This window comes from Lynx canadensis, chromosome D1 (assembly GCF_007474595.2).
Source record: "Lynx canadensis isolate LIC74 chromosome D1, mLynCan4.pri.v2, whole genome shotgun sequence".
Taxonomy (NCBI): Eukaryota; Metazoa; Chordata; class Mammalia; order Carnivora; family Felidae; genus Lynx; species Lynx canadensis.
Window position 1 is genome coordinate 9675136 of NC_044312.2, and position 18398 is coordinate 9693533.

The 18398-nt window shown below is 40.3% G+C and overlaps 1 protein-coding gene across 1 annotated transcript in view; it reads left to right on the forward strand.

The window, feature by feature from the left end:
- Positions 1-18398, forward strand: part of SIK2 (salt inducible kinase 2) — a 124037-nt gene that overhangs the window by 76449 nt on the left and 29190 nt on the right. The window contains exon 4 of the mRNA XM_030333656.1: positions 6229-6390. Within this exon, the coding sequence (XP_030189516.1) occupies positions 6229-6390 (162 nt within the window). The remainder of the gene's footprint in view (positions 1-6228; positions 6391-18398) is intronic.

The window sequence follows — 18398 nt, forward strand, 5'->3', positions numbered from 1 at the left end:
TTTTTAGCTCCGTCCCTGAAAAGTTTTAGAAATGATGCCAACCCTGCCATAAAAAGCATCTGAGCACCCAGGTACTATTCCCCAGTAAAAAGAACCAAGGCTTCTTGGAAAAATGACTGATTCCAGGTTTGGGGCAGGAACTGTCCCAGTTATGCATGAGATGTTTTTATTATGCCAGAAAGTAACAAAGGCAATGAACATTTCTGTGGTCATGTTAACAAAACAAAACAAAACAGGGTTCTCACTAGTCAAAGATGAAAAAATTGAGCATCGAAAAGAATAATACTTGGGGCGCCTGGGTGGCTCAGTCGGTTAAGCGTCCGACTTTGGCTCAGGTCATGATCTCGCTGCTTGTGGGTTCGAGCCCCGCGTCGGGCTCTGTGGGGACAGCTCAGAGCCTGGAGCCTGCTTCGGATTCTCTGTCTCCTTCTCTCTCTGCCCCTTCCCTGCTCATGCTCTGTCTCTATCTCTAAAAAATAAATAAACATTTTTAAAAAATTAAAAAAAGAATAATACTGTAGTTAATTGAAACAAATTGAGTATATAAAAGTAAAAAAAAAAAAAAGGAATCCATGCACCATTATAATACTTAAGAGAATCATAAAATAGAAGAAGAAAAAATTAAAAACAAACAGACCTACAAATCTTAATAGTTATCATTGGAGGTAGCTAGTGTGCCAACCCCTTACTCTGGAAATTGGTACTTAAGGAGGAAGAATTAAGGATTCATCCTTCCTGACCTATTTTATAGTTCAGGATAACTAAATAGCCCTAATTGACAACAGAGGAATTTCATCTAATAGATGTGGCAGGAATGAAGTAATTAGAAAAATCACAGTTTTGCAACCCCTAATGAAGTAACTGGTTCAAACACCAGTGAATACTAAAATTAGTTTTGTGGTTCTCAAAGTACAGCCCCCGTTCCAGTATCTTAGGCATCATCTGGTACTTCTGAAAAATACACAAATTCTTGGGCCCTTTCCAGCATCTACTGTATCAGAGACTCTAGAGATAGATCCTAGTGGTCTGGCTTAACAAGCCTTCTAAGGGTTCTCACGTACCCTGGAGCTTATGAACCATATTAGGAAAAAGAGGGATGAGACTCTAATTGAAGGATCAAGCAGTCACTCCCAGAATGCAGTGATCAGTCTTAGCACTCCTAAAAGCAGAATCAGATGTTATAATCCTCCAAGTTGATGCACCTATGACATATTCTTGCCATGCTCCAAAAAAATTAAACCTGAATCTATTCTGTTCTTTGAACTTGAATTCCAAATTATAGGAAATACAGGAGATAGAAGAATAAGTTAAGCAATGTCATGAGGAAGCAAAAGACAAATCCAGAATGTAGGATGACTGACCTAGTTTCTTTCGCAAGTCAGTGGCATAGGAAAATGGGGGGTGGGGGTAGGAAGACTGTTCCAGAAAAAAAGGATTCCAAAGACAAAATAAGCAAATGCAGAATCTACATCTTTTTTGGATCCTGATTCCAGTAAGCCAACTGAGGAGATTCAGACTGTGAATTAGATGATATTAAGGAATTATTAATTTTGTTAGGTGTGGTGATGGTATTATGGTTATGTAAGAAAATGTATTTTTTAGAGATACATACAAAAGTATTTAAGGTGAAACAAAATGATGCCAAGATTTGCTTTAGGTTACTATGGGGACAAAAAAAAAAAAAAAAAAGATGAAGCAAGTATGCAAAATGCTGATAACTTATAAGTCTGGGGGATTCATTATACTATTTGCTTTCACATATGTTTGAAATTTTCATAATACAAAATAGAAAATTTAAAAAGAAATCTACAAAAATATTAGGTTCTATTTATTCCTGTACTAGCCTTTATCACAGTGTATTATAATTGCCTATTTACTTGTCTATACCAATATTTCTCAAATTATCAGTATTGAGAGACCAGTTTTTTAATTATCCAATTTGTCACAGACCATGATTTTTGTAAAATATGATAAAAGTCAATTACCGGGGCGCCTGGGTGGCTCAGTCGGTTAAGCGTCTGACTTCGGCTCAGGTCATGATCTCGCAGTTCGTGAGTTCAAGCCCCGCGTTGGGCTCTGTGCTGACAGTTCAGAGCCTGGAGTCTGTTTCAGATTCTGTGTCTCCCTCTCTCTCTGACCCTCCCCCGTTCATGCTCTGTCTCTCTCTGTCTCAAAAATAAATAAACGTTAAAAAAAAAATTTTTTTTTAAATCAATTACCATAAAAGCAAAATGGGAGAAAGGATATACAAAATATAACCGTAAAAAGTTTTATTGTTAAAGTCAACATAGAAAGTTAATTTCACTTAATCAGGACAAATGTAAAATAGAAAAAATAATTTTTTAAACTGTGCCCATTCACCAAAAATACACATATAGGCAATTAGTGTGGAGAATTGCTGTTACACTTAAAATTTTGTTGTGTAACTGGGGTGCCTGGGTAGCTCCGTCGGTTAAGCATCTGACTTCAGCTCAGGTCATGATCTCACAGTTTGTGAGTTCAAGCCCAGGCTCTGTGCTGATAGCTCAGAGCCTGGAGTTCTGTGTCTCCCTCTCTCTCTGCCCCTTCACCGTCCCTGCTCGCTCGCTCGCACTCTCCCAAAAATAAATGAACATTAAAAAATTTTTTTAATTAAAAAAAGCAATTTTGTTCTGTAGCCATAATTAGCTATTAAGTTTTTAATGTAAAACATGTTACCTAGAGGACCATGTGTATTAATTTGAGCTTGGATTGATAACAATGCCCCTCACTGAGGAGGATGAGGTATATACCTAAACTAATGTTATTTCAGCCACAGAGGTTTATACCTCTGTTACATCTGTTACCGATTTCTCAGCAGAAGGTACAGTTTTCAGTTTTCACTACAGAAATCATACAGAATAAGGAAGGTCCTGATATGATGTAATACTTGCTGAGATTTTTACTTACAGGGTGAACATACCAACCTCTTTAAACAGGAAGTCTCTTCATCTCTGGAAAATGGGTGTTGTCATTTTCCTCACAGTGTGTTACAGATTTATTGACCTGTGAAGATTCTGGCTTTACATGGTGATTTTAGGTTCAGGTAGACTATACCTGCCCCTCTCCCCCCAGACTGTCCCTTTCCTGCCTGGTTTCAAAGCTTTTCTTCCCCTTTGGCCATGGTAGTATTAATTTGAACTGATCACTTCTAAAAATAGTCAGTACTCTAGATTTGTGTTTCCCAGGACTCATTTTTTTTTTAATTTTTTTTTAATGTTTATTTATTTTTGAGAGAGACAGAGAAAGAATGCGAGTGGGTTAGGGGCAGAGAGGGGAAGACACAGAATCGGAAGCAGGCTCCAGTCTCCGAGCTGTCAGCACAGAGCCCACCGTGGGGCTCGAGCCCACGAGCTGTGAGATCATGACCTGAGCCAAAGTTGGATGCTCAACCGACTGAGCCACCCAGGCCCCCCTCCCAGAACTCATTTTGTAATCAACAGTTGGTTGTTGTTATTTTTTCCATACACTTCTCTTTGTTCACATTGGACCTCTTGGGTTTCTCTGTGTTGCCAGAATCACAAACGTTTTTTTCCATTAAGTCACGTTGACTCAGCATTTTCAACAGAAAGAAATTTTGTCTATCTGAATAAATCATTTATTTATGAAAAAAATTGTCTCTTTAGAGATGCAGTTTAAGTGGCATTTGGTGTGGCATTTCAGGAAAGATAACGCTAACTAGCCAAAAGATAATCCTACACAGAAAACATGTTGCATTTGCCTCAATCAGTTGTATTTGCCCAAGGGGCCAACCCTTCCTTACGGATTTCCCAGTTCATCCAGCATAGAATGAGGCTCTGATTTACTCTTATGAGCAGAAAGCACATTGTCCACTTGCCAGTTTACTTAGACATAGTCACTCTGATGACAGTTTGGACATTTTGACTGAAAATTCAACATGTTCTTAAGTGAACCGTTTTTCCCTTTAGAATCACAAACGGCTATTATGCAGGCTCTGTAACGGCAGGAGGGAGATGTGATGAGCTGATCACAGCACATACAGAAGCATATACGAAATGTCTGTTTCCCTTTTTTTTTAATTTGGGTATAGTTGACACACATGTTACATTAGTTTCAGGTGTGTAACTTAGTGATTTGACAGGTTTATACATTATGCTGTGTTTACCACAAGTGTAGCTACCATCTGTCCCATTGCATAACTATTTTAGTATCATTGACGGTATTCATTATGCTGTGCCTTTTATTCCTGTGACTTAATCATTCCGCCTATCTTCCTCTCCCCTTCACCCATTCTGCCCAACTCCACACTCCCAACCTCTCTGACAACCATCAGTTTGTTCTCTGCATTTATAGGTCTGATTCTGCTGCCTTTTTTTGGGGAGGGGGGGTGGGCTATAGCCGATGTCAGAGAAATTACTGCTTATGCTTACTTTTAGGATTTTTATGGTTTCACGTCTCACATTTAGGTCTGTCTGCTTACATTTAAAGCCTCTAACATGTATAGTACTACGATATTTTTACAACACTAATGATGATGCCACCCATCTATGATCAGACTTTAATCAGCTAAGTATTTTTAAAAACTGTACCTCTGATGTTTTGTGCATAGTATTAAAGCAGTGTGGGGAGTACAGAAGAGAATGATACGGTTCCTACCTCAGAAAGTGTAAATGAAAGTATCTTACTTTCTAGCACACAGTGTGTTAGAATTAGGTTGTGTGTGTGTGTGCACCCAAATATGCACACATGCTGAGATGTTTATGGTATATGTGCAGGTAACTAAAGTATGAGACTGTGTTGTCAGTGGTAAGGAGTTCAGACTAGAGGTCATTTCTACTTGAAGTGATGAACTGTTTAAGGGCAAGGTGGCATATGAGCAGGGTTTCGAAAGGATAGTGAGGATTTCATCAGGAGTCTAGTAAAGAAGCTTGATACGGTTTTAAAAAAAAAAAAAAAAAGAAAGTCAAAGTTTCCAGATCAGATATTCACTTACCAGTTGTGTGAATTCAGCCAGATTACTTAATCCCTGTGATCTTCAGCTTCCTCACCTATAAGATGAAAATTAGAATAATCCTTATCATGGAGTGTTTTTAGGAACATTAAGTGACATATAGTGATATGAACAAGTTTTGTAAACTGCAAAATGTTGTACAAATGTTAGTTTTACAGTAAATATTGAGAATGTCATGACCCAAAGCCGTGGAATCTAAGTATCAGTAAACCACATAGCCTAGAACACAAAATGTATGAAGATGACTGAATGTTGATTTGTCCATACGATTCCCAAGTTGGGAAAACAACCTTAAATCTTAGAAAAGCCTTTCAAGATTCATGCTGACCTTCTTCTGCAAAAGATCATTTTAAAAGACTTAGATTTTCAAGCGAAAATTGAACTAGCTATAAATGTTTAGTTTTCTTGAGTTAATGTAAACATACGCAGAATTAATTCTCGGGTAAACCACTTTAGTAGAGATTATAACACTGCACAAACATAGCTAATGTATCTTGCAAAGTGTGTGTGCTTAGAGAACATGGCTATCACATTTGATTTAGAGGACAAGTCTTGGGTGGATCAGAGGTGCTCCCCTGAACAAAACAGGGTGTGAATTATTTAAGCTACTACGAGGGATCCCTGTATCTTACGTTACAGGTGGCTTGTACAGTAACTCCATGAAATGATTATTTAAAAGAAAGATATCCCTTGTCTGATGAGATGTCAGAAAATGGATTCATGGGTGTTTTTTACAGAAGTTTCTTTTTTAAATGTGGTTAGGAAAAATATTCAATAAATTTGTAAACAAAGGAGTGGAGGGAGTGCTTAGGGCATAAAACAGCATTGGGAATTATACTATGAATATTACGTCACTTGCATATTGTCTTGTCTTGGGCTCTCTCTCCGTTTATATGGATTCCAGTGAAATATGATTGGAATTACTTTTCTCAAGGCAGAGAACTTGGAAAACAGCATGGTACTTGAACACTCTTACTCATTTAAAAAGCTTTTGAATACATGAAGGGGATTAAGAGTGCACTTACCTGGAGGAGCACTAAGTAATATACAGAATTTTTGAATCACTGTATTGTACACCTGAAACTAATAAAACACTGTATATTAATCACACTGGAATTAAAATAAGTAAAGAGCTGGCTTTTTGAGGAGAAAAAAATCCTAAGTACGGATAGTGGGGATTTTTGTTAGTTTGGTTTTTGGTTTTGGTGACTAATCCTAAAATCTCTGATGTTTTCCAGACTACCTTGCTAATCATGGCCGGTTAAATGAGGCTGAGGCCAGGCGCAAATTCTGGCAAATCCTGTCTGCTGTCGATTATTGTCATGGTCGGAAGATTGTGCACCGTGATCTCAAGGCTGAAAATCTCCTGCTGGATAGCAACATGAACATCAAACTAGCAGGTAGCTGGGATGCAGCTGGCTCAAATGTGACCAGACTCGAGCCACTGCACGTGGGGGGGGGCGGGAGGTGCGTGTGCATGCGCGCACCCACGGGCAGAGGTTCAGGAGCATTTCTAACAGTGACATCACGCTTTCTCAAAGTGTGTCTTACTTATTTCGTTAGCGCTATGTCTAAGGAAAAGTAAGAGAAATATGTTCATTATTAATGTACAGAGTGGCAGCACTACACCCAGGGTCTGATTTGTGGCCAGGTCCCTTGGTGTGCTATGCTGGAGGAGGTGCAGGTGCGGGAGCATGTCAGGGAGTGTGGGAGTGTGTCAGGGGGCTGCTGGCCTGGCCAGAGAAGCAGTGCAGGTTGCTGGTGATGAGCCCGGCTCTCCTGCTTAAGGCTGGTGGCTGCAGAGAGGTCACAGACAGATAAAAGACAGTGATAAAGGTCAAATGCCTTGCTGCAATACAGTAACGTTTTGATTTATAACATGGAGGCTAAGGGTAAAGATTGCCTTACTAGTTTTCCTCCTACCTTTTTCACAGTTGTAAAAAGTTTTCTATTTTATAGTCAAATTTCTTTATCCACCTGGTCAAAAGTTCAGTAAATATTTATGTGTCAAGTACTTTGCTATGCTAGGTACCGGAATACAAGTCCTCTGTTTCTAGAAGTCTAGTGGAGAAAGAAAAATAATTAAAATACAATATGTTGCCCAGAAATATATGTACGAAATGCAGTAGGAATCCAGGTGAAGGAACAGCAGTCTACCTGAGAAGTCAGGGAGGCTTCACAGAGAAGGTGCTATTTGAACTTAGGCTTGAGAGAGGAATTAGAAGATTGCCAGGAGGATAAACAGGAGTAGGATATTGCACATAGGCAGGCCGACTGTGTAAATACCACAGATAAAAGGAGAGAGAGAGAGATGGAGATTGGTGTGGTGGGGAACTGTGGCTCCATATTGGTGAGACATGAAATCTGCAGGCCCAGGGGATCGACACAGGGGAACAGTAGGCAAAGAGCAGAATATGCAGGGTCTTGGATGCCATGAGAGGTGTCAGAGTTTGTTCTGTTGCTGATAGGGAGCGTGCCCTATCGAAAATGGTAGGCTGGGGTGGGAGTGCAGGTGGGACTGGGGTACTATGATTAGATCTGCATGTTGAAAGGAGGTCTCTTTCTGGCAGCAGAGTGAAGATGGGTAGGAGGTGTGGGTAAGACTGAAGATAGGAAGATTCGTAAGTAATCTCAGGCAGTGGTCCAATTAAGAGAATGTGGGTCTGGGCTAGAGGTTGTAGGTGTGGGAGGGAGATTTATTTCACTTAGGGTTTTGAAGAAGATAAGGGGCTTGGAACAAAAGCTCAGCAAGGTTGCAGGTAGTGTTTGTTCTAGGATTGTTCTAGGTTTGTTCCAGGATTGTTAAAGAGGGCAGAGGCACATCCGGATGAGAGGAGCTGACCGGGAAGTTACCGGCTGACTTCTTAGGTTGGATACTTGACTCCTAGGCTCAGGGAGAAAACAACAGCCTTGTTTTGCGGCATTGTGGTATAAAATAGAAGCCAAAAGCCTCTGATTTGTGCACATAACTGGTTTGTTTCTATGTCGTTTCCCATCAGTTTTTGCCTTGGGCATGTGGGGGAAAGCAAATAATTAATTTTTACTTACTTCATGTTAATTTTAATAATTAATTTTAAATGCCAGTGTTACGTATGGTTCAGGGAGGTAATGGATTTTCCATTCTGCAGGCTATGACTTTTTTGTAATGGGATTGCCTGAATAAGACAGTGTTTTTTTTTTTTTTTTAAGTTAATTTGTTACATTCCCATTGTATATATATAAAGATTTGTCTTGATTTGTCTTTTTTGTTTTGAAAATGCAATCCACAGTATTGGTGTTTCCGTCGTTTTTTTAATGTGCATTCACATCTCCCATTTGTGGTTTTTGTTTTTGTTTTTCTCCTTCTTCTTTTGGCCCTTCCATGCCATTCTTCTATAATGCACTTGATGGGAACGTTTTGTTTACTTCTTGAAAGCGTCTCCTGCCCTCAAATTGTCCTCTTCAAACAAGGCTCTTGTTTTTTGAAGTTCTTAACTCTGTAGAAAGAAAGGGGAAACCCCTGCTTCACCATCATATTCCTTTATCACTAAAAGAAAAATTTCACACACAAAAAAAAATACCTCCAAGGAGTTCTGGGAGTCTTTTTAGGCAGAGAAAGGTTAGTCGTGTGAGTCATATGCTATAGAAATTACAGAGTGCTCTGTCACTAACATCTCAAAAGAAAATGTCAAAGTAGAACACCAAAGAAACTTGCAAACAAAATATACAGAGCACTCCTTTAAGGTTGTAACCAAGTTTTGCCGGGCTATAATATGTCTCCTTTAACTCTAGCCTATAATATAGGTAGGTAAACTCAGTATTTCTAATGTCATTCATTATGTGGTATTCACAGCTTGGTCTCTTTGACCTCCGAATCTGTGCTTCCTCCCCTATATCTTGTTATAGTTTCCAAGCATATTGGTCAGTTTTTCCTCAAGGGGTTCTCACTGAATTTAGGGTTTTATCATTCAGAATTTATGCATTTAGTGTCATTGATTCCATACCTCGCAAGTGGGGACACATGCATGCTTGCATGCACACACGGTACATCTAGACACTCAAATGTCATCTTGTCCACATTTTTTTCTGTCATTCTTACCACCATTTACCCCAAATTTTAGCAAATCTTTATTAAGCCTCTACTGTGCTTGAATCCTGGAGATTCAGGTATTTCAAGAATACAACAACGACAATGCGGGGAAGTTTAACTCTGCTCTCACCCCAAGGAGTTAACCGAGAACCAAGGCTTATCTAAATATAACACAAGAAGATAATTGTTATACAGGCCCCGAGGCTAGAGGAAAGGCTAACTCTGCCTGAAGAACCAGGGAAATTATTAGCTAAGACTTGATTAAGAAGAAGACCTTTGTGGAGGGACAGGGGGAGAGAGAAGCAAGGGGTAGGGTAGGGATGACAGCTCCAAGCAGGTAGATCAGCATGTGCAAAGGCAGGCAGGCCAAGGAATTCGAACTGTGTAGGGAAGGTGTAGACAGAACTAGTGGAATCAAAGTGTTGATGACACACGATGGGGAAAGAGTCTGGACAGGTAGGCCAACTCAGATCATGGAGAATTTTACATGCCATCAAAATTTAGATGTGTTTCAGTGCCCTTAAAGAATTTCTCCAGGATGTTTATTTTTATCCATAGATTTTATAACTTTTTTACATTCCTGCTTTCCTTTAAAAACATCATCTTGTGATCTCTGAGGATTCTTCTTGAATTTTAAAGAATTCCGACACATGTAGGAAAGATGGGACTCCATGGAAAAATGCAAAATTATTCCCGCAAATTGTACTTGGTTTATTCTTCTTATGAAAATCTCTTTAATTGCTAAATGGGTTGAATAATTGAACTGTTTTAGCTATCTTCTTTGTTGAAACTGAGAAAGTGCAAATCAAAACTAGTGTAAATTATAATTTTTGTCTCTGTTCATAAGAGATAAAATGCGTAGAAGCATCAGTGTTTCTTTGTAATAAATACAGAAACACGGCTTTGAAATCAGTTTCTAATATATGCTCTTCCAGTGAGTAAAGACCTCAGCCACTGATGGGCCGTGGGTCCATCCATACCGGTGTGTGTTCATTGCCTCGATTATGAGACCTCCAGCCTTTGCAAAACACCAGGAGAATGCAAAGGAATATTGGCTTTTGGTGTATAGTTGCGGTGCTCTTTCCTCTTAGCTGTTCTGGCAAAGACTGTTCAGGCCGAAGTTGACAATAAGTAGGTGAAGGACATTTTGTTTTATTCCTCACCTTTCCTAATCTGAAATGTTTATAATAAATACTTAAAGATAAAAATGTATGAATTACTTGGAGGAAGTTTTCAGAAAATATCACAATTCAAACAAGGCTTCACATAAAGAATGTGGAGTGTGCTATCAGACACGACTGGTGCAAATTCGGGCTGTGCCACTTAGTGGCTGTGTGACCTTGGGCTGATTATTTAACCTCAGTGTGCTGTGTTGCCATATATATTAAACAGATTAATCTGTTTCTCAGGAATATTGCGAGAATTAGTGATAATGTTACAGACGAGGGGTAGCAGGTAAGAGTATGGTCTCTAGAACCAGACCACTTGGCTTTGAACCGTGGTTCTGCCACTTACTAGATGGGTGACTTTGGACACATTACCTAACGTCTCTGTCCTCAGTTTCCTTGTCTTTGAAGAGGGCATGATAGAAGTTCATATCTCATACTGGTTACCAGTTAATATTTGCAAAGTACTTAAAACAGTGCCTGGTACATAGTTAATGCCATTTAAGTATTAAATAAATTGTTAATTAAAGTTCCTGGCACCATGTAAACACTCACTAAAAGGTAGCTATTACTTGTGTTCAGTATATAACTGATTCCATGTGAAAACAAGTCCTGAAAATTTTCATAGCCTTATAATCGCCCCTACCATGTTTTTTGTTTTTATTTAATCACCAAGGCCTTAAAGCCTTATTAATACAAGTCACAGAGGAATAAGACAAGTTTATCACTTATATTCTAAGTTGTCTGTGCTCCATTCAAATTAATTATTTTTCTGAGAGCGATCTTAAATGTAATTAGTAATGTGTAATAGCCTGATGGATCTGACCTGTGCATCACAAGTCACTTGTCTCCAGCCCTTAAGGAAGGCTCCCCTTCTGAATAGACCGTGATCCCGGAGTAGCCCTTCACCTCTCATTATCGCTTCTAACAATCTTCCTGTTTACTAGAAGACCTTGAGACAGGGTTTCTGTATATATAATTCCAGTTTTGTGTCCTGAAACCAAAAAAGGGTGGGAGAGACTGAGATAGGTTTTATTAGTAAAATATTTATAAAAAGTCTTCCATTGGTATCATTCTGCCACTGGTAGGATGTGAAAAAAGAGCTTTGCCTCAGCAAACACGGTGATACCTCATGTTTATCCTTTAAGCCCACTTAGCACTAGCAGCACATTAAGCTGGGACTGTGGAAGACAGCTCAGAGGGTTTTGTTGAGTTTTGTTTTCTTTTGTTTTCCCCCTCCTTTTCTCCCTTCGTGCTCTCCACCCCATTTGGGGCTAAGGAAGACCATCTATTTGCTTCTTAGCCCACTGAACCCTCTCCTCGGACAAATGTCTCACACTGGTCAGCAGGATCACATTTCATCTCAACTGTGGTGATCATTCTCTCGGTGCCCTCCGGTCAGGTGGAAAGGGAGTGACTGATGTTTGGAAGTAAGCTGTGCAGCTGGCCTTTTCTTGCAGGGTGGGGGTGGGGGTGGGGGCAGCAAAGCACTCGGTGATGTCAGTATCCTGTCAGTATTCCGTTTACCCAATGTGTCAGCTTCGTCCCTACCCCCGTCCCACCTTTCATTTGTCAGCTTTCATTTCCTCATAATTGTCTTCTTTGCTCCTATCGTCACAATTACAAAAGAGGTGTATCTCTCCAGCGAGACGGGGTATCTGAATTCTACTGGTAATTTTAGAAACAAGGATAAAATTAACCCTAAAGCCATCTGCTACTCTGTAGGAGAATTTTTTTAATTATAAATTAGACATTATAACACACTGCTGGGGATTAAAAATTGCCTTGGTTGTGTCGATTCCTAGAATTCATTTACTTTTTCTTAGCTTGAAGACTGGTTTTAAATGTTTTGTTTTTTCCCTTTTCAGAAAAAAATTAATTTACCTAATGACTTCTGTTTAGTCTTTGTGTCATTTACGTAAAAATCCTGAAAGTATTCAATAATTATAATCATTTTGCAACAGTAAACAGTGACAGACCGTTTAACATTTTCTATATCTATTTCACAACCTTCGTTTTATTCTGTTTCCTGGCTCCTTGAAGAGTGGTCTGGGGACCAGCAGCATGAGCATCACTTTGGAGCTTGTTGGAAATGCAGAATATCAAGCCCGGCCCTAGACCTGCTAAATCAGCACCTGCCCCTCAGCAGGTTGTCCAGGTGGCTCGTATGCCTGCTGATGTTCGATCTGTTTCATGGCAGCAATCAACAGAATTCTCTTGTGCTTGGTTCCGGTCAGACGGCAATTATCAGGATCAGCTTATTCTGTGCAAGGCCTTGTTATTCCTAAAACACTGGCCCTCTGATAATGATATTTGGGCACAGATAACTTATTTAATTTAGTGATGACAGTAATAATAATTGGCATTTGTTGTCAGTAAGATAACAGGTCAGTCACTTTGAAAGTATAAAGCAGACAATCATAGCAGTTCTAGTACAGTTTTCAAATATATCCATGGTCTGTTACTGGTTACTTAGATAAGAGGTTGTTAGAGCACTCCACTTTTGAGGCCAAGTTCATTTCCATGAGAGTCCGTCAACAGTAATTGCGTCTGTTCTGTGGTTAAACAGTCTACTCCAAAACCTCTCTTCTGTAGACATTTCAGGCCTCACAGAAACCAGGTGAGAGAATATGGGTATACTGGGAAATATCAAAACCATTGTTAAGAGTAAAACCCTTGGAGAACATGGATCTGGGATCTGGGCACATATCATCTCACATGAAAGGGCAAGAGGTCTCTTCAACACATTGTAAAAAGAACATGGGTTCCTGGGGTGCCTGGGTGGCTCAGTCGGTTGAGCGTCCAGCTTCAGCTCAGGTCATGGTCTCGCAGTTCATGGGTTCAAGCCCCACATTGGGCTCTCTGCTGTCAGCGAGGAGCCTGCTTTGGATCCTCTGTCCCCTTCTCTCACTATCCCTCCCCTGCTTATGCGCTCTCATGCTCGCTCGCTCTCTCTCTCTCTCTCTCTCTCTCTCTTTCAAAAATAAGTAAGCATTAGATAATCTTAAAGAGCATGGATTCCTAAAATGAATGTAAGTATATATTTCTGACATTTACTTTGTAAACATCTTAATTATTTCCATTTACTCATTAAGGATGCTGTTGACATATCAGGTAATATTATAGAGAAGAGAAAGCCCTCAGTTGTCAATTCTGTTGGCAGAGGGATCAATTAGGAAATCTCTCATCTCTACTAATGTAAAGGACTTTTCCTGGGTTTATGACAGCCTTACCTCCCATTGTGAGTTGGATTAAACTTCTCTGACTAGCAAAATTCTTGGAACATCTGTGACTTAGTTTAAAAGAACACCTGGCTTGCAGTTTAAAAAAACCTGTATTTGAATACTGGCTAAGCCAGTCATAGCGACAGGTACTTGGGCAAGTCTTCTAACCACTTGGAACTTCAATTTCCTTGTTGGTAAGGCAAGGACAGTCACATTTCATAGAACTGTCATCACAATTAAATGAAATAGCATGTTACAAAAATACCAAGTGTGTAATGCCTAACCCAGTGTACGTTTGACATAAGTGTTTTTGGATTTGATGATCACTCCTAGACCGTGTTGAAGGACTAGTTGTCATTTGTTTCTAAGACTTCTAATGATTTCGTACTGAACTTGCTTAAAATTAAGAAGCTAAGAGATTCTTTGAGAAAGATGGGGGGTTTTTTTCCTACTACGTTCAAGAAATGTTGAAAATCGTGATTGATCTGACAAATTCAAGGTGCGTTATGAGGGAGAGTTCAGTTACTCCCTACACAAGACAGATTGCTGCAGAGGAAAGAAAGTTTTTATATCTTCAAATTTTTCTAAGAGTCGGTCAATCATGTATGAATAAAAGTAGTATCAAAATAACACTAGACTGAACCATGGATTGCAGTGAGAAGTATTGGTGTCAATTCATGAGTTGTTGGGTTTTTTCTTTTAAATACATATACATATAGAAAGGAACCAGAATAGATATGAGGGGTATACATGGCTTTTAGCATTCATACATACACTTCCTAACTCTCTATGCTGACACGGACTAGAAGCAAGTGACATCCCAGCTACAGTGAGTACGTGTAGGTCCTAGTCTTGGTTTATTATTTTTTTTTAAGTTTTATTGATTGATTTTAAGAGCAAGAGAGAGGGTGTCCAAGCAGGGAAGGGACAGAGAGAGAACTCCAAGCAGGCTCCGCACTGTCAGTGCAGAAGCTGATGCGGGGCTCGAACCCACAAACCGAACAGTGAGATCGTGACCTGAGCCGATATGAAGAGTCATACGCTCATCCGACTGAGCTACCCAGGCACCCACGTCTTGCTTTCTAGATACCATTCCTCTATCAAAGTAACCAGAGCTCCTTGGAAAAGTGGTTGATTCCAGAGTGGGGGCAGGGAAAATACAAAAGAAGCCTGAAACATCTTCTGGTGCCAGAGATAAGGAAATACTTGAAATAAAATGACATTTTAAAAAGATGGGGACGTGTTGAAAGGATATAGAAACCAACCTGAATTAGTTTCTCATGGCCAAAGCGAGCACTATTTGAGCATCAAAATAAATAACAAGAGTATTATAACACACATACAAAAAATAAATGTTCATGATAAATACAATGATAATATTATAAATAATAAATGATTTAATGAATAAGTAAAAGGGGAAGAAGGGACAACTCCTCCTTAAAGAAGAATTGTAATTAATAAGTGTAGAAGAAATGAGGGAAATGAAAACTCACCATTAGAACATTACAGTAGTCATTGCTGCAGTGAAATCTCCCAGGAGGGGCACCTGTGTGGCTCAGTTAAGCTCAGTTTATTAATTATAGTGGGGCAAATAGTAACTTTATAACAGGGAAACCCAACAGAAAGCACCCTAAGAGATCAAGGTTAATAATCCCACCACTAATCAGACGTGCTACCATGCATCCCCTGATCCGATGCACTGAGAAGAGCACTCTACCTCTTCAAGTTCTGCCCCAAAATCCATAATCCGAACCCAGTCATGAGAAAACACCAGGCAAACCAGACTGAGGGACAGTCTATAAAATGTGACCTGTACTGTATTGTTGCATCTTTTCTGAAAATCTAAAATTACTTTAGAGTTGAAAGTTAAATAATATCAATGTGAATCCAGCATTCCACGGCCTAAGTTCTGTGGTGGAGAAACAGGAGTCAGAATGTCTGAAGGAGGGGCCCCTGGGTGGCTCAGTTGGTTGAGCGTCCGACTTCGGCTCAGGTCATGATCTCACAGCTTGTGAGTTCAAGCCCCGTGTCAGGCTCTGCATTGACAACTCAGAGCCTGGAGCCTGCTTCGGATTCTGTGCCTCCCTCTCTCTCTGCCCCAACCCACTCACATTCTGTCTCTGTCTCTCTCAAAAATAAATAAACATTTAAAAAAAATTTTTTTTAATTAAAAAAAAAATAACCGAAGGACATAGCAGCCATCATTGTTGGTACTAACCTGCAGATCAGAGGTAGAGAGTACACAAAACTAGACAGGTGTTTCCATTCCAGCCAGAGCCACCCCGGATCTGGAGGTAGCATAAAGAGAAGAATGCCCAAGTTACTGTTTTCACAATGGTTTCCAAAAGTCTGACGATAATGTGGGATCTTTTATTATTCTCTGTTGTCAGGAGTCTCTCTTCAGTGTTTGCACAGCAGTTGACATATAGGCACTCAAATGTTGAATGAAGGAATGAATTTGGTTACTGTGATATGAAACACTGACCCATTCCATTTGAATAAAAGGCAATAAGCAAATCCTGCACAGCCGTGCCATTTTCGTATCTCATCGTTCTCCCTCACCCCTCGTTGCACTTAGATGCATTTGGGCAGAAAGCTGCAGACTGTGAATGAAGCAAATTAGTCAGGTTCCTGTGAAGAAGTAAAAAGACTTTTATTTTTAAGTGCCTTTCTATTGCCACTTCTTTAAACCTGACAATTATTACCTTACTCAAAAATAGCTACATATCACAGTGCCAGGGAGGGACATAAAGGTGGTGGTTAACAGCAAGGGCTCTGTAGTCAGACTTCGTTTCTATTACCGTTTTTCAACGTAAACACTAGGTAGTTGACTTTCTACCCTCACTTTCTCCTAAAATACGGATGTCTCATAAGATTATTAAGAGGAAACCATCTTCAGGGCGCCTGGGTGGCTCAGTCAGTTGAGCGTCCGACTTTGGCTCAGGTCATGATCTCACGGTTCATGGGTTCAAGCCTCACATTGGACTCTGTGCTGATAGCTCAGAGCCTAGAGCCTCCTTCGGATTCAGTGTCTCCCTCTCTCTCTGCCCCTCACCTCCTCATGCTTTGTTTCTGTCTCTCAAAAATAAATAAAAATGTTAAAAAAGAAAAAAGAAGAAGAAACCATTTTCTGCAGCACCTTGATGGCCCAGTCAGTTAAGCGTCTGACTCTTGGGTTAAGTAATTTGCCCAACGTCACACAACTCAGTGGACGACCCAGGATTTGATTTGAATCTTCCTGATTCCGTAGTCTTTCTGAACCCGTACCTCAGATGATTGCAGAAACCATGTTTAAGTGTTTTCACAAGGTTATAGAAGACATCTGCATATGTGCTACGATAATGGCTTTAGTGAACCTGATTGTCTTTAGGCATTGCTTTTAATGTTGCCCCAGGCTCAAGTTTCTATTTTCCTCATTTCTCTACAGGAAATTGAAGTAAACATCTGTTTAGTGCAACTCTCCTTAGAAGTTAACAGACACTTTCTTTGTCCTGAATGTGTAAAGCTGTGGTTGAGCCTGGGCTACCATAGGCACAGTGATGCTTTCCCAGCTCTGGCTCTCGCCTTGCCTATGAAATGTACCAGTGAGAGAGCCTAGGCAGTAAGGAGGCCAGGCCACCAGGCCCCGTCACTCCTCTGAGAGGACACAATCCACCAGGGCCCAGGGAACATCAGATTGAAGTTCTATAGTGACTATTCGAGATGTTAAAACTTTACAACGCTGGGGCGCCTGGGTGGCGCAGTCGGTTAAGCGTCCGACTTCAGCCAGGTCACGATCTCGCGGTCCGTGAGTTCGAGCCCCGCGTCGGGCTCTGGGCTGATGGCTCAGAGCCTGGAGCCTGTTTCCGATTCTGTGTCTCCCTCTCTCTCTGCCCCTCCCCCGTTCATGCTCTGTCTCTCTCTGTCCCAAAAATAAATAAACGTTGAAAAAAAAAAATTAAAAAAAAAAAAAAATTTAAAAAAAAAAACAAAAAAACAAAAAAACTTTACAACGCTATTCAAAGGGTATCCTCAACTTACATGAGCCTAAAATTCCTCCTGTGATTAAAGTTTAAAGTACAACAGTTACTGGACCTATTTCAGGATCTCCAGACACACATCCTGGAGCTTCTTGGGCTTTAATACGTGAGTGAAGTTAACATTTTCCTCTTTAAATGTTACTGGAATTTCTAGTCCTTGACTCATTTGAGAGTATAGCTTTTCTGGAAACTTAGAAACCTACGTCAATAAGGACATACGGGTTATGATGTGGTATGAGTAGTTAGTCATAGAGGTGGAGTTGAGAAGGTAAGACCTCTCTGACGGTCCTTTGGGAAAGCAGAGTGTAGGACTGAACTGTGGTCCCATGATGAAGGGAGAGGTTCGCCCTGCCTGGTTTGTACTCTTGGATGCCAGTGTTCCACCAGGTCTGGACGGTGCCTGAGGCTCTTCCCCACGTGCACCCTCACTTGTCTTTGGAACCCTCAGAGTCCTCTCCACTTCCCTGTCCTTCCTGTATATTTTCTCAGAACCTTTGTTTCTGAAAGGCGGTAGTTGGTAATGGGAGCTGACCTTTGACATCTCCCATGCTCTAGGCACTTTACGTGTTTCATCTCATTTAATCCTCACAGCATCCTGTCTGGGTAGGTAAATTATCACTACATTTATAGATGAAGAAATTTAAGTTCAGGGAAGTTGAGACGTCTACCAAAGGGGCTTGAAGCTAGAAAAGCAGGAAAACCGGAAATCCGCTCTCATTCTCCTTAACTGGAGAGATTGTGCTCTGCTGTGAAGCTGTGGTGTTGGGGTTTGTGACTGTTGTTGACTGTCACTACTGCTTGCCACGAGTTTGTATGTCAGTGAGCCAAGAGAACGCTTCGCCTGCAGTTACTCACATATGCCGTGGTCTCCAAGTGTGAACAGTGCGAGTTGATGTTAAGTCACCGGATCCTCACAAAAACCTGCCAACT